The sequence below is a fragment of the Triturus cristatus genome, chromosome 7, assembly GCF_964204655.1.
Source record: "Triturus cristatus chromosome 7, aTriCri1.1, whole genome shotgun sequence".
NCBI classification, from domain to species: Eukaryota; Metazoa; Chordata; class Amphibia; order Caudata; family Salamandridae; genus Triturus; species Triturus cristatus.
Genome location: NC_140590.1, coordinates 1,232,278,303 through 1,232,295,616, shown reverse-complemented (window position 1 = coordinate 1,232,295,616; position 17,314 = coordinate 1,232,278,303). Strand labels below are relative to the sequence as shown.

General features: G+C 42.7%; 1 protein-coding gene across 1 annotated transcript in view; it reads right to left on the bottom strand.

The window, feature by feature from the left end:
- Nucleotides 1-3,462: 3,462 nt before the first annotated feature.
- MAPK7 (mitogen-activated protein kinase 7) overlaps nt 3,463-17,314 on the bottom strand; it is a 67,628-nt gene continuing 53,776 nt past the window's right edge. Inside the window, exons 6-7 of the mRNA XM_085618668.1 lie at nt 6,427-6,554; nt 3,463-4,545 (exon numbers count right to left, since the gene is read on the bottom strand). Of these exons, the coding sequence (XP_085474794.1) occupies nt 4,392-4,545; nt 6,427-6,554 (282 nt within the window). The 3' untranslated portion in view covers nt 3,463-4,391. The remainder of the gene's footprint in view (nt 4,546-6,426; nt 6,555-17,314) is intronic.

The window sequence follows — 17,314 nt, the reverse complement described above, 5'->3', positions numbered from 1 at the left end:
GAGTTTGGCATTGTAAATGACAATGCCTTTTATTAAATGTGTGGTTTTTGACACAGATAAATAAAAGGCATGGTCATTTACACTGCCAAAACTAAAATTCTCGCAAATGCGAGAACCATTGCTTTGCAAATATGTGCTAAAATTTTTTTAAAAAGCAGTAAGACAGAGCTTTTCCGTCCTGCAACAGCAGGCAGGACACAACTATTTGTGAAAATAGTGCTCAGAAGCTGTAATTAAAGCCTACCAAGCAACAACTCAAGTAACAGGGGGTGTCGCCATGGGAGGTTACAAAATGAGACAAGGTGGTACTAAGCTGGGACTACTAAGCCTTTTGACCAATGAACAACCACATTTTACAGTGGACAATGACACAAGGCAATGAAAAATGTGGGCAGAGCTTCAAGTCCCTATCTCAATACAGCATACCTCGCAGAGCAGCGCATGCGCTGCCCAGGCTTGATATAAAAACCTCTGGAGAAGCCTTGTTGAGGGCAGGAAGGGGTTTGAAAGAACTACAGGCCACATCATGTTGCACACCTTCTGTTTACAGAATATCCAGGGCAATTACTGCAAGGAGGAAGGCTATTGTTTGGCACTACTATATTCAATGGACTTGTTGGTCAATATAACATCTATAGGAAACAGACTTCTGAGTAGAATTAAGGCAAATGTTTCCAGAACGGCTGCTAAACTTTATTGCACTGGAGGCATGGTACTCCTCTGAAGGCTTCAAATCATGGCAAGAGGTCCGGGCACTGCAGTGTCACTCGGACATCGGTGTTGTAGATGGAAAAACCCAGGAACCAAGATCCGCACGAGTAGAAGGGGCATAGGAAAAGAGCCCAAGTGGTGCCCAGGAAAGGTGCCAATAACACGAAATACAAGCAATAGCAAGGAAAAAAATGTAGCCTGATAGGCCTATTTATTTCGAGAACTGTGAAAAACATACTGGGCCTTATTTATGAAGGCCTTACGCCACCATTGCGTCACTTTTTAGTGATGCTGCAGTGGCGTAATCAATGCACCATACTGTGCCATATTTACAAAGTGACATCTAGGCAGATGCATCACTTTGTAAATTCCTGCGCTACATTATACCTGCGTCAGGTATAATGTATGCAGGGTGGGCGTTCCCAGCATTTGTCCTGAACAGATGACACACTCTTCTCGAAAGGAAACAATTTTACTCTTCTGATATCTATCGCTGTTGCCAGGTATGTTAGTTTTTAAACTGGTGATCAAGTTGATTTCTGGAGATTGATCTGAAGGCATAAATTGCAAGGTAGATTGGATGTCACAAGAAAATCCTCTTCCCCTTTCCACTGACTGCTGGCTTTTAGCAGCCAATCGTTCAAGTAGGGATAGAAGGAATATTCCCTTTTGCTTAGATGTGCTGCTATGACTGCCATACATTTTGAATACATGCGAGGAGCTGATTTCTGGCCGAATGGTAGAACTGTGTATTGGTAATAGTTCTGTCCCACCACGACTCTTACATGTTTTCTGTGTTCAGGTGGGAAACGTATATGAAAATATTCATTTTGGCTCCTTTTTGTGCCAGAAAATAGCTGGTGTTAGTTCTTTGCAGTTTCTGATGGTGTGGTAGCAGCTCAATTGCACGCTTTCTCAGCAGGACACCCATTTTGTTCCTCAGAATGGGCGGTTGGTCCTTTGATGAGTCTTTGGAAGTAATGTAGAAATTATCCAGGAAATACAATATCTAGCACTCATTTGTCCTTTGCGATTGCTGTCCACTCTTCTTGATGCAAACATTGTTTCCCTGCTGGAATGGGAAACAGTGGGCGGTATACCATCGTTTGTCCACTGAAGAATGCCTCCTTCAGGGAGTTGTTCGTTACAATGTTGTTTTGGACTTAGAATGTCATTTCCTGATGCAGGGATCTCTCATGCATAGTTTACTAAAGCATTAACTGCAGCCATGAGTGCATAATCAATGCCACAATCAGAGTGCAAAAGATCTCTAAATTATGGTTTATGATGGTTGTTTCTGAACGGCCTGTGACATCCAATGTGTAATATTACTGGGGCTAGCAAACTCAACAGTGGTTCGTCGCATTGATATGTTCAATTGTCACTTGTATGGATGCCTCGGACCATCTCGATTTTTGAAGGTCTTCTGTTGCAGAACCCTAGTCTAGAGGAGTCTCACACGGAAGCGAACATCGCCCATATCACAACACTGGGTCCCCATCTTTTCATGAAATCAATGTGAAAGATGCAATTGTATACAACCCCCATGGCCTCTCTCCAGCAGAGTAGAACACCAAGACCAGTATCAGGGAGATGGTAACTATGAAGCAAGCTTTCCAAGAGTAGTCCATAAATTGTCCAGGTCTCTTACAGTCCAAAGACCATCAAAACCTGCATTATCAAACTGACCCATAGTGACTGTCCATGGCAGGTCTGTTAGTCCCTAATCTTTTCAATCGGGGAGTTCTGCATCAGTCCTCTTCGTGGCAAATGATATATGATGTACAATGCACTCGTCAAATACATAACTCTTTGCCTTGAGATGCCCTACCAAGATATGTTAAACTATAGATAGTCTAATAGTGTTATGCTCTGTGGGATTGTTAAGAATCAAGATGCATTCACACTACTCATCATTGCAAATCTGCAACTGGAACATTTTAGGAACCTCACCATTTGTAGAGTTGACTGGTGGTGTGGTGTTTGAGTAATTTCCATGTAAATTGGCTATTACTGCTACTTCAGGTGAAGTGCAGACTCTGCAAGGGACCCCCTTCCTCATGTACCCAACATCATCCTGTAGGAGTATTAATGACAATAAGTTATCGGCATGACACTTCTTTAACTGAACTTCATTTCCAAGACCTAGTTGTCCCCCATCATATTGAAAATTAAACTGATATCTAGTTTGATGTTGCCCAGCTTTCTATCTGAAGATATTGTAAGGTGAAGGGACATTATGAGGTTCTATTTGATGTCACAAGGGAAGGAATTACATATATGCTGCTTATGCACCACCTCACAGGCGTTTTGTCTTTTTCTAGTCTATTCCAAATGATCCAACCAGTTGGTTTATGCAAACCATAAAAGATCAAAAGATCAAGCAGTGACAGCAAAGGCTGATTGAACTATAGAGAACCACAAACCGTAATTAAAGAAAAAAGCCACAGCACATACACCAGCCTCTGCATACACACACTGCAGGCATTTGCTTTCTTTTTCTTCAAAATGTTACTTTTTTTCTACAGGTGCAGCGGACCCCGATTTCCAAAAAGGTAGGTTTCATTTGCCAACTATCATTGGTTTACATTTTTAAAGGTGCTGAACCATAATGTTTTTGGACCATTAGCTTCGCCCCCCATGAACACAAACAGGTGTCTTATTGTGAAGTCTTACATTGAAAAGCTTAGGTTTTCATATCGCATTAACAGATGGTATTGGATGACTACTTTAAAGACACTGAGACACAGGTAGGTAATGGGATTTGCCCAGGATCGCAGAATTTATTCAAGTGGAGAAGTTAAGAATTTTACCACCAGTAGCTTCCCAAAGAGAGCAGCCTGTTTTACTGCACATGATAAAGAGCGCAACTGGACAACTTGAGTCTCCTCGTCAGTGCAGATATCATAAATGGTAGCAGGGCAAGTTTGCTGGGTGTGTGGTGCAAGTGTTTCCCACCACCATATGTCCCTCACATTCCTCTCCTTCAGTGTTTGCAGTGCTATCAAGGATTACACATGTGCATAATACTTTAACCAATCAAGCTGGGGAAAGCATCTGTACTCTGGCTTAATGCCAGAGCACATTATCCTCCCATAAAGGTTCAAAAACACTTGTTGAGCTTGGAGAAGGCAGGTTGGGAGGAAAAGGTTTAAAAATACAAGTAAAATAAGGCTGAAGGAGCCAAACTTGACAGAGGGCATTCCAAAGCGTGGGGGTAAGGGTGAGTGGTACAATTTCCTTTTACGTTGATTTCTTATAAATAGAAGTAAAAAATACATAAAAAATTAATATATACATGTAAGGATCATACGCGTCTTGTTCGGAAAGGCATTGGTTTCCAAGTAGTGCATCAAAGGAAATGTAAAGACTCTAGAACTGGACAAAGTGTAAAAGGCCACCAAGTCACAAGACCTAGCCCCCTGTCCTTCCACTGACTCGAGTCAGATTGGTACAGGAAGTACTAGAGCTAAATATTCAATTAGGCTCAGTGGTCCTGGATGCCAGGATGGAAGAGCAGCAGCTGGAAACTTGCTGGTTCATGTTCGGTCATGATCATTATTTGTCCAGAAGCTCAGAAGTCCATGGGAATCCTCCACACTAGAGAACCAGCTGCAAGTAGTTGCACTGTATGCAGAAAGGGCTATGGTGTCATCTCTCCATCTGACCTTTCCTTGTGGTCAAGCATCATGCATGTCCGGAATATCGGAGAGGATCATCGGCGAGCCAAGCTGCAACTCCTCCTGAAGAGATTCCATGTCAGCAGGGTTCATTCTGTGCACCTCCAACCAGTCAGCGAGCAGGGAGGCCGACAGAGGAGCAGAGTCTGCCTGGCTATGGAAAGCAGGAGACAAACAGATTAGCACTTCACACTTACAAGCTCGCACTTTATTCAGCTTTTTTAAACTGTCTTAATAAGGTCCTCTGGAGACCAGAAGCACGATGCAGGGTGTCATACTTACCTACACAGAGAGAGATACCTGGTGCAAAAGCAACCAGGAATAAAACTGAATGCCATCCATCTAGCTCATTAAATGTTTTACTCTATGTCTTGTGGCTACATGACATGCAGCACAAAATTCCTCAGCATCAATAATGTAGAAAACTGCAGCCAGGAAAACATTGAAATGTACTTGCATGGCCTGGAATCTTAATTTACAGTAACACATTAAACAATCCTGCTGTGTGTGGAATCAGACTACTTTTGCAAAGAGACAATCTCTTGTCAAAACGTGTTCCTTCCTTTTCAGTGCCTATATACAGGCACCACTATATCCAAGTACATATACTTACTGTTTCTTTTGAAAAAAGGTAAACAGAAATATAGCCCAAAGGACTAAAGACAGCGATAATTTACTTGCAGAATTAACTCTGACTGAACCCACAACTTATTAGGCAAGATTCCTTGGAATACAGAATTGCAGTAGTAATTATTCAATTATCTGGCTCCTATGAGGAGGAGCTATGAGCATTAGCTGTCACATTTTTCAGGCAGGGTAATATGATACTTTTCTCTATTTTGTTTGTACCCACTATATTAACTTGTTTCTTCGGTAAAGAACGACTGTAAAATACGAATTGTTGTGATTTTATTGCCTTTCCTGCTCTCCACAATCTCCCTGCCTTTAACACTTTGCGAAAAATCTATTCGGTGGAAGGAAGTAGTACAAGAACCCCCCCCCGCCCGTCCCCCCCCCCCCCCCCCCCCCCCAAGTATTGTGTTGGGTCTTCCAAATTCCCATAATATCAAAGGATACCACTTTTGCTGGACTATGTCCAGGAGGTCCTGAAAGAACAGGTTTGGAAGACAATGTGGGTTAGTGGAAAGGAGTGGACCAATACAGGGCTGGGGAAAAAGAGATATTGTAATGGGGAGAGAAGGGAGTAATACTGGTTTGGAGAGAAGAGTATTAGTTACAATAGCTTATTGTTTGGAGTGAAGGCTAAGAGAGCTATTTGGTTGAGAGACAGTGGTTTGTGGGGAAGTATTTATAGAGGAGCACATTATCGAAAAGTAGAGCATGTACGTTACTACTCCATATATCATGTTCAAAACAAGTATAGCATCAAATTGCATGACTGGTGTATGACACGGAAGAGATATCACTGTATAAACACCTATTACAACTGAATCTTTTCCCCAACTCATGTTGTGGCCTCTCCCTCAGTCTAGTCTTGCTGCTGCCACCTCTAGATCTAGGAATATTTTCTCTGAACATACAGAATATTGTACCATGCGAGTGTATTAAAGCTCTCTCATGATACTCTCCTCCAATGTAAATGATTTAAGGTTGAAAATATGTCACCATATACATTAGCAAATCTATGGACTATTTCAAATCCACCTTTCTTGCCGAGGGCTTCACAAGTTGAAACCATGTAATTGTGGCTTTTATGGCTATTTTCTTTAGCCCAATAAGGTTTCTTTGACTGGCTGCCACCACATACCAAATAGGACACTAAAACTGGGCAATCCTCTAAAAGTGGTAAACAGTATCTGGAAAAGCATCAGATGAGAAAGTCCGAGACAAAATTAATGCTCCTGGTGAGGCCTCCTGGGATGAACATCATACTCCAGAAGTTGTTTTATACACAGTTGCCCAGAATAGACCTTAAAACTCGCTCAGGTCCAAGCCACTCTCACGCATAACCTGCATGTCACATTACTGCCCCACATAATACCACTTGCAGCTACTGCCCTACATAATGGCCTACCTCTCACGACTTTCCCCAACCATCTCAAATGACTGGTTCAAGAACTCTTCCAGGTCAAAGCCCACGCCATAGCCTGCGCCACTGCCTTTAGGGGTGACTGAAAAGACAGGGGGCAGGATATCCTCTACCTGTAAAAAAGAGAACAAACAGCGTCACTTTACTGCACACAAGCTCCAGCAAAGGCAATCCCATACACAGAAACAGTGTATAGAAAAACGAAACACTGAAGTGATAAACAGGGCAAATGAGAATGACTTATACATTACGGATATATAAAAAACTATTTGCATAATTGACAACGGATACATTTGTTTACATGATTAGATATATTTTACAGCGTGTCACATGGTACACGGGCATTGTTTCAGAGCATATGTTGTCCATAGTACTGGTAGAGGTGCGTAGTGTTCTGATCACTTTTTACTGAATTGAATGTGGAGGTCTTGTAAGTAAAGTTTGGGAGTGGAGCAAATTGTGGGCTGCTTTCAGAGGGACATCACTTCAGAAAGACGCTGGAGGTCCCATTCCTTGGCTGTATTGAAATAAAGATTATTAGCACTACACAAAGTGGGATTACAACATTTCCGTGCCTTGGTGACGAGCAGTGCACAACCCAGGGATTGCCATGGTGAATCGCAGTTTGAGATGAACCCCCACGGCTGCCAGTTAAGTCTAATGCTTTGCCCAGCACTGCATTGAAACCTATAGGAAGGTGTAGGTCTGTTCTATGTACTTTAAAATTCTCTTGAAGTTTCCTTGGAAATTGGCATATTCTCAGCACAAATGTAAACTTGGCTTTCATCATTGAGAGTTGGTAAATTATTTGGCACAAAGGAGCTGTGCACAGGTGCAACATATCATCAATGAACCGCCTTCCTGAAACTGCTCAAGTTTTGTGCTGGCCTGAGACATGTCTATTTGGTCACAAGCTCAACTTTAATTCAATAACAAATGGAGTTGCCAGTCACTGAAATAAAAGTGAAGCCCACCCTTGAAACATGCTTACGTTCATGCAGATTATTATCGGATGTAATAGAGCTGTGTTACATCAAACAAGTACCTGTGCAGTGGGCAGCCGGATATGTGGATGTTGAGACTAGAGCTTACTTGAAATTGCTCTAGTTGCTGATCAGGAAGCAATTTTATTAATGTGACTGAAGGTCCTACACTACTTTGCTAGATAAGGCGTGATAATTATCAACAAGAGTACCGAATTGCAATTCGTTGTAGCACTGGTAATAACTTAAGGGAACATTTATTTTATTACTGGGGTCGATACATTAATTCTAGAAACTCCAAGAAGTGTATTATATGTCAACAATTCTCAGACCAACCTGGGGAGTTCTATGTCGACACAAAACTGTATTTACAACCTGCACAAACCTTTCTATATAAAAGTTAGATTGTAAAAACTACTTTTTAAACTATAATGAGAGGTTTTAACTTCAGGGTAAAAAAGAAAAAAATTTGATTACACTCCTTCAGACCCGAAGGTTTAAGGGTGTAAAACTGAATTCAAAAGCTGGAAGAGAGGATACTGTAGGTGAAAGCAATCTTTACTTAGATGCACTTGCGGACCCCTAGACGTAATATACTCCAAATGTTTGATTTGCCATTAACAGGCACAGCTTTGTCCAAGAGCATAAATGAAGCCATGAGCCCATCGATAGGTATCTAACAAGTTTACACAATCTTTAAATGTCTTGTAAATTGAGCACATGATGTGACTAACGTATAAGAAGCAAGTTTCACAGGAATGCCAGACTTATGTTCATGAACCACTGATATAAATTGTGGCAATTGTGAAATCCTACCCCCACCTAACTTTTAGCCACACGGTTGAAGGAATGGCAAAATTCAGACTTAATGAAACAACAGATCAATGATCCGGATGAAATTTTAGAATTCTTTTATAAATAACTTATGGACACCTTAGACTTTGACGTTTCAAAAACAGTAAAGACCCCAAAAGAACTGTCTCCAGATAATGAATTGGTTAATCTCAGAACTGGCTAACATTAAATTGATCTGGTGCCAGCACGAGCGGAAATGGAGGAGGAATTATCAGGAGGAAGCTAAAGCTCAGTATTAAGAAACTGTTCAACTTTATAAAGAAAAGATAAAATTAGAAAAAAGGTACTTTTCAGATATAATCAGGAACTCGCCTAATATTTCTAGAGGACTATTTGGAGTCCTAGATGAATTTCAAATGCCACAATTACAATTAGCACCTTCTCTACATATATTCGAGATTTTAGTCACACCCTTAATAGACCTTCAGGGCACCAATGACAAGGGAGTGAATTGAGTGGAGAAGTGAGAAGCAGAATCCCCCTCTTTTGGCAGAGTCGAGACCATCTCTTCAACAACACTCACAGCGACTCTCTAATGTGCACCCATCGAGCTCACCAAAAGATCAAGCACCTGCCAGAGTGCTAAAGACCATGATCTCCATATGTCCGGAAATTGTACTCCCTATGTTCAATGGTATGCTGACAAATGGCAAAGTTCCCACTTCCTGAAAACAAGCTGTTAGACCGTTATTGAAAAAAACAAATTTCAACATCAAGCTTCTAAGTAATTATAGACCCATTTTGCTTTTGTCGTTTCATGGAAAAGCTAGTGAGAAATGGGTATACTCCCAACTGCTGAAGTTTGTTGAAGACCATAATTTCTTGGATTGGAATCAGGCAGGTTTTAGACCAAGGTGAAATACAGGGATGGTGGTGGTATTCGCCCAAGATGACCGGATAATGGCGAGGTGGGTGCACTTGTTCTTCCCAACCCCTCTCTTGCTTTTGACACCATCATCCACATGATTCTATTTTCTGGATTAAACTGCTATCTGTGGCACAGCATTAAACTGATCTAGTCTTTTCTCAACGAAAAAAGTCAAACTGTGGCAAGTTCAGCTTTCTGTGCCAAGCCTAGAACACTTAAATATGGTGTGCCTCACTTACCATACATCTATCTGCACCATTTGGCACAGGCCCTTCATGGCACGGGGATTAATTAAATATGTATATAGACGATAAACAGTTTTAGGTCATACTAAAGAAATCCTCAATTGAGGCAACTTCTACCAGTCAGGGCCTTGTTAATGCTCTGCTGCACACAAGATGGTGGATGTCTACGAATGATCTAAAATTAAATCCAACTAAAACTGAACTTTTGTTACTCTACAATAGTTTGAATTTATTACACTGCCCCGCCGCACTCAATATGGGAATGTGCCCCACGCCAGCAAATTCAGTGAGAAATTTAGGGATCATCATTGATTCAGATCTTCAATAAAAAGTCAAAGTAGCAAACAAAGCCAAAACGTGTTTTTGGCTATTCTCTGGTCATAACTATAATGATACAATCTGACAAGATTGTGGAAATGACATATACATAGCGTCATTCAAAGTCCTAATAGAACTACAACTGTTCCAAATTCTACAGCAGGTCTGATTTCTAAAGAACCAAGGAGAGCCCATATGTTGCCATTTTTATGCAGGCTACACTGACTACGGATTTAAAATAGAATTATTGTTAAAGCTGCTGTTCTAGCATCTAATAAATAACGCCCTATATTTGGGCTGACCTGTTTTTTGGGTGAATACATTTCAATGGTATTAAATTTCCGTTCCAGTCAACAATACCTGGCCAAGACTCTGAGAACCAGGGTAGTTAGGGTGGGTGACAGAGCCTTCTTGGTGGCAGCTGCCAGAATAAGAAACACATTTCCTTTGTCCCTTCGTTCAGAACCCAACCTACTCAAATTTAAAAGAGCAATTAAAATAATTTCTTTTTCACTTCTATATCTTAGTATTGTTTGTGCTGTTAACTGTTTAGCATAGGGCCAAGATAACCCAGTGAGTGACTGCTATATAAATACATGCTCATATAAAGGCCGAATCAGCAGATATATGTGTCAAAGCAACTAAATTGACGGTGCCAATACTGAAAAAGACAGTTGGGTACGTGAAATGAGGAAAAAACACAGAAATATCACAATAATAGCTGAAGACTCAAATGGATGCAAATTCTACAGGCCCAACAGTGGTAACCACTTGGCATATGATAAGAATGGTCCTGTGGCACATCATAAATAGAAAATAAGTATACTGCAAAGTGCATGGAGATTAAAGATCTTCCATCAAAAGTGACAACGAAACGCAATTACTGTACACTGAAGACAAATTCATTATTAACATGGATGGGAAGGAAACCGTAAGAAACCTGTGTGAAGAAAGAAAACAGGTGAGGTAGAAATTGATATATTGCTAATTTGTGTTTCCGTTATACCATAATTGAAGAACAGCTTTGCAAGGATAATTACAGCCAACAATTAGAAGATACTGGTTTCCCGTGGATATTAATTTAGAAGGGTATAGCAAAGAAACCTTGTTTTCAGGTTTAAGACAAGGGAATCAAGCGGGAACTTATATATAGCCAAGAAGGGCCCTCTGGTTTTGGGGCGGATGGATCAAAGAAACGTTTGACAGTAGAATTAACAAAATATAAGTTTATTCAGAAAAATCTGAAAACGTAATGCAAGATCTGGACTACCATCACACGAGGTGGCCTCACTGGTAACTCAGGGGCAAGTCTGGATGCAAGCGCTGCAAAGGTGTATTCTACACCACACACATCGCCAGCTATCTCACCAAAAACACAAATTAGATTTCTTCTTGGCATTTAATAAATGTAAACCCTTAACACCAGACTCCATGTTTTAATTTTATTTGAACACTATCTTTGGCCTACATGAGCACGTTGGTAGGCATAACCCATGAATTACATTTTGTCTTCAGCTATATTCAAATACAGCACTACCTGCCACTTGTTTCACTTCCATTACATCTGAGGGAAATGCCAAATGTGCAAAGCTCTTGCATGGAGTTGTTCAAATATCATTAAAAGGCTCAAGCACTTCATAATTTTGCAGCTGGGGTTAAGGACACATCGGTGCAAATTGCGTGCACATAAGGAATGCGCGGACCAAACTGAAATCCCAATGAAGCATGACAAATGGCTTCAGAGAAACATACGAGTTAGAGCAGACCTTGCAGAAAACCCATCACAATGTGTGATTTGAAAAGAAAAGGCGAATTGAGCAAACATAAAAAGTTTGAAATACTCAACCTGTAACCTTAACTTACCTGCTGCATGCAAGGCCTTGCTGGGCCGACAACAAAACATTACATCAGACAGTTTGGCGTGCAGACTGCCAAGATGATGAAATCCACAAAAGAGCACAAACTTCTCCCATCGTCCAGCATAAATGCATTTTGTTGGGGAAGCTAGAAGCTAGACGTACAAGGGTAACATTCGCTACCTCGGGCATCAATTCGCAGAAGGCCACATGTTGCCGCTCAGGTTCCAAACATAGGAGTTTAAGCTACTGAGATTCAGGTGCAGAATCCTTCTCTGTTGTTGAGACACATCATTCTGAAGAGGTAGCCAGACCAGAGGGTGAACTCTCATGTTTAAGATCCCCGAGTACCACACTCTCCTGGCCCAATTCGGGGTTATCAAGATGACCTGGGACCGGTCAGTCCAGACTTTCCTCAGAACTCAAGGTGGAATAGGTAATGCAAAAACGCATAGAGAAGACCCATGTTCCAGCGCAGGTGGAACGCATGTCCCTGTAAGGTTCCAGCTAAAAACTGCTGCGCACAGACATTTTAATACTGCAGGAAGATCTGCAGCTTCCTCCCAAAAAAATGAAATGCCTCTTGGATCAGGGTCCATGACCACACACTGTTCTGCATGTTGCAGTACCAAACGGCAGAGATGTTTGTTCATGAGGATCAGAACCAACCCCTCTCTGATGGGTGGCAGGAAACCTTTCAGGGCCAACCATGCTGCACAAAGCTCCAAACAACTGATATGTAGCTGGTGCTTGGCTGGAGACGAGAGGCCTCTGATCTCAGTCTCTCCCAGATGATATCCCAGCCAATGCACCCCACAAAATCCAACAACGATTTGTCGGTCACCACCGTACACTGTGAAATCTGAGTGGGGAAGGATGAGTGAGTGGATAGAAGTCTGGTTGGCATTTGACTGCCACCACCGTAGGTCCTGAGCTATCTCCTCTGAGATCCAGATCAAGTTGGACAAGCTGTCCTGGCGATGGGTCCAAAGAAACGAGAGGTTCTGCTGTAGGGTCTGCACGTTCCAGCTGGTGCATGGGACAAGATGGATGCACATGGAAGTGTTCCAACCCCATGGGAACCCCGGGTGTGTCTATGGGACTGTTGGACTGATACATGAAAAAATACATTCTGCAAGTCCAGGGACACCAGCCAGTCTCCGGGATCCAGTGCAGAGAACCTGCACCAGAGTGAGCATGTTGAACTTATCCTTTCTCATAAAAACATTCTATGATGAAGTCAGTATAGGGCAGAGGCCTCTGACGTCCTGGGACACAAGGCTGTAGTGAGAGTAGTATCCCTCGTCCCTCTCCAAGTCCGGCACCAGTTCAATGGCGCCCATGGCCAAATGAAGGTTGAATTTCTGCATTAGGATTGAAATATGTTCTGCTAAAATGTGTTTTGCTGTGGGGGAATATGAGGCGGGACGAGTGAAGAGTAAGGAACAGCACTTTAGAACACCTCTCTGAAATACGGGATCCGGTCACCCATTGACTGGCTGTGGGTTTGCGAGGGTAAATCAAAGCAGCTTGGGGGGCAGCTGCAGCAGGAGAGGAGGCGGTAGATGAATGCTGTCCCTGTTGGTGCGACTGATTTTGGACATTACCACAATCTGTTGTGAAAAGTTTGGGTCGGTAATCGCACCAGATGATAAGGTTTACATTGTCTGTATGCCAATTGTCTGGACTAGCCCTTAAACTTTTTAGAAGGTTGGTGGAATGGGTGGATTGGCGGCAGTAATCTAAGATCATCGTGTGGTATGGCTATCTTGGAATCGTTCAAGCGCAGAATAATACTTTTCTCCAAAGAGCCTAGAACCATCGATGGACATGTCAAGAGGGAAGCATAGATTTCCTCTTCAGAATCCAGCTGATTGCATCAAAGTGTACCATCTAAGGACTATGCTGGTGGAAGTAATGTGACTTTGCGGTTCTTGACAAGAAAGCTAAAGGCATAAAAGGGTCCCTAGTCTTGTAAGAACAAACTCCTTCCAGTTGTATCAAGAAGGAGAGCCTATATAACTAATGGTTGAGCCTTACACAGTACAATTATTCAATCTTTTAACATTGCAAATATATGTGATCATGTGAATACGCCTCAGTGGAATCAAGGAAGAATAAGGTGGCAGACTTCGCATCGGTCTGGTGGTTGGAGCAAAAATAAAAAAATGGGTGGGGGACAGACTTAAAAAGGGGTTTAGGTGGATTGAGCGGGAGAGAGTGAGGGAAGGAGGTTGCGTTGGTGCTGGGGGGGAAGAAGCTGAGGCGAACAAAGATGAACAGTACCTTTGTATGGCGTGCCTCGAGATGTAATGTACTTTAAGTGAGGGCTCCTCTGCAGTGGAGGCAGGCATGGCTGCCAGGTGGCGGGGCGGAAGAGCACACATAACAAAAAATAAACAAACAAAAAACTTTACTTACCTTGCCGCCGGATCATGCATCTTTGCTCCTGTTCTCCTCGAGGAACAGGAAGCACAGCCAGGTCCCACTGACTAATCACAATGCAGCGTTGTGATTGGTAGGCACCCAGTCTCCCTTGACAAATCACAATGCTGCAATGCATCATTCTGATTGGTTTTGAGTGTTCTGGTTCGACGCTCAACCAGGGAATGGGGCCCTGGGCATGTTCTCCATGCAGGCTGTAATGCAGCCTGCATGGAGAACAGGGAAAGTGCGCATGACTGTTTAGAGCGGCCCGAGAGGGCCGACTAAACAGTGGAGTGGGCAAACCACTTCTCCCCTGCCCTGCTCAGAGAGCAGAGAAGCACCGCCCACCCGCCTGCGCACAAAGCAGCACAAACATTAAATGATGATAGCTTAAAAGTTATTATCATTTTGTTTCTACTTTGCACTGCTTGAAAGCAGTGGGGCGATGCTCCTCCGCCACAGCGGAGGAGTCCCCACTGCTCCTCAGTTCCTCTCTAACAAGGGCAACCATTTTTTATCATAAGCCTCCATTTGATAATTTACTCTGTACATGGCCATATCCCCATGCAAACGAAGGCATGCCCTCTGAAGATAGCGATGATGCTACATGTGCCCCAGTACTATCAGTATCACAAAAGCGCAGCACAAGTGTCTGCGGCCTCTTCTTTTTCATATGTCACCATGTTTTGCATTTCAGAAAGCCAATCATCTAAGGTTGAGAGACTAGGAAATTTCTATTGGCGCAGAATACAAAACTGCTGCTGCTAGCAACACAGGAGTTAATGATCTTCATTGAGAGATGAATGGTTTAATAGAGGGCTAAGACCAATCTGCACTGGAAAACATTTGGATATTTTAAAATATTCAGGATTCAGGGATTGTGACTGGTTCTCTCGCTAAAGCTTTGAACGCACACACATCGGGGTAGATCGCTAGAAAGAAAGGATAGCATAGGCTGTTTTGTCTGCGTTCTCCTAAGCCATTCTGGAGGATGAGGTCCAGTGGTGCTTGAGAAGTGCCTTAGACTATAAACTAACACACTGGGTCCCATACCCCAACTAACCCAAACAAGTACACTCTGCTAACGTAGGGAGCCCATTCGCCACCAGATGTTTCTCTGGCGAGTCTGGCAGGCCGATGACAAAGCATGATACCCAGGGCGGTGTGGGAGGCCTTGCCTTAGAGTTTTGTGTTCTTTCTTTACATGGTGAAACAATCCTGGTCCCCCACACTTGGAAGGTTTTCCTTTGTCGGGCACCTTATGGAGTCTGGATAGACTGGTTCCCTGCCTAGCCTTCTGTCAAGGTTTTGGTACAGTTGTTTGTGTTTCCATTGCTGATTTGGTTTTGAATGATAGTCCCTACACAAGTCCTGGAACAACTTCAGTTTTCTTTCCAGCATAAATTAATTCATTTACAACTGCATTGGTCTAAGCTTCGCATCTAAAGCAGTGACTGCCTATTTGTAGGCTGTCATTGTTCCAGATGGGCGCCAAAGAATTCTCACCGAGTTAGTTTTCAGTTTTTGCTGCATGGTCTACCATTCAGAGTAGACTGAAGGATCAGGTTTTCCGTCAATGTTTACATGTTTTTCTTTGTAAGGAATATCAAGGTTATTTTGGTTCCCCAATGGTGGCTGCTCTGTCTTTAGTGACAATCAGACATTTACATCCATATTATAGAACGGTATTAATTGAGAACGCTCAGAGGCCAAGCAGTAGGACTCCTTGTGAGGGAGATTTAGTAAAGCAGTCATGGTCTCAGCGAGCAATTTATAGACTTCTAAGCTTGGTCTCATTGATTCCCAGATGAATGAAGAAATGTCCCTGTCATGACTGACAAGTAATGGCTCTCAAGTATGGTAGTGCAGCAAGCCAAAGAGAATACTAAAACAATGTGCCGCTGTCACCTTGATTATTTAGATTTGTTTCCAAAAATAGAGCTAGAAACATAGCCACCATTCAGAGTTATTGTTAACTTTCGTCATATGTGGGTTTATATTATCTGCAACCAGCAACAAACTTTCGAGTTTCCAGTTCCATCACTGTAAATAGGTGACATCTTTTTTCAAGTTATTTATCCGCAAAACTGTTTGTTTAAATTGCCATGAGGAAACACAATTTTCAACAACCCCTTTGTGGATTCATATGAGAGGAAAGTGGCCAGCTGTATATATATTTATTGAGCGCAATGGTTCACCCTGGAGAGGGTCTCTCGGTGCTGAAGGTACTATTTGCAAACAGAGGTAGAAAAAAGTGGCATACAGGAAAGATATTGGCAAAAAGGCAGTACTAAATAGTAGTGTTACTGTCCGGGGGAGGGGGGGTGGGTGTTAGAGGGCTTACGTGCAATATTTTGTATATCTTTCTATTACAATGCCCTTTTGTATCCTTTAAAGAGTAAAACATTTTGTTTCAGGATTAACAAGCAAAGTTTTTTGATTAGTGGCCAGTCATCAATGTCACTTCAACTTAAACCAGGGTCTGTATTACTAGTAAGGCGCACTGTTCTTATTTGCGCCAGGGCGCACCTTTAAGCAAGTGCACAAGGCCAAAACAGGGACAGTGCTCCCTGTTACAATGACTGTGCTGCACCCAAGGCAGCCACGATTTCGAGCTGGCCTGGGGCAGCACATTCAGTGAAATATGGAGCGGCAGCTTTAAAGCCACTCGGTGTTTCCCTTTGCAGGCAGCAAACCGCCTGCACGTTAGAGGGGTTAGAGATCTACCTGCAGGTGGGAGCGGTGAGTGACTTGGAGGGGCCCATGGGACCACCTATTCTACCCACCAGAGGGCTGCCCTCAGGGGGCGTACTGACGGTACACCACCTTTTCCATTTTCCTCAGGCGAGGTTTGCCTCTGCTCCTGCTTCCGTGACACAAATGCAAAGTGATTCCCTCATTTGCATGGGGCCATATCCCTATGCCAATGAGGGAATGCCCTCCAAAGATAGGGCTGACGCTACATGTGTGCCAATGCTATCAGTAGAAGCGCTGCACAAGTGTCTGCAGCCTCTTTAACATTGTGCCCAAAAAGCAGGCCCACAGACCGGTTGCACATCTGGGGCGCAATGTGTAATATGGCCTCAAATGTCCATATGTAATTAAAAACACATAATACGTAAACGCATGGCATGAGGACTGAATAAGCTCTACCTTTAATCGCAGAAACATTCCGAAACAAGCATTAGCAAAGCCAATAAGTTTGGCCTATGCAAGAGCTACTGACGCTGTCACAGCGTTGACCGCATTGTGGCATTTCTTTTTTTTTTTTACTTTAAGCCATACTGCACAGCGGCCCATGCTGCTGTGCAACATCTCTAA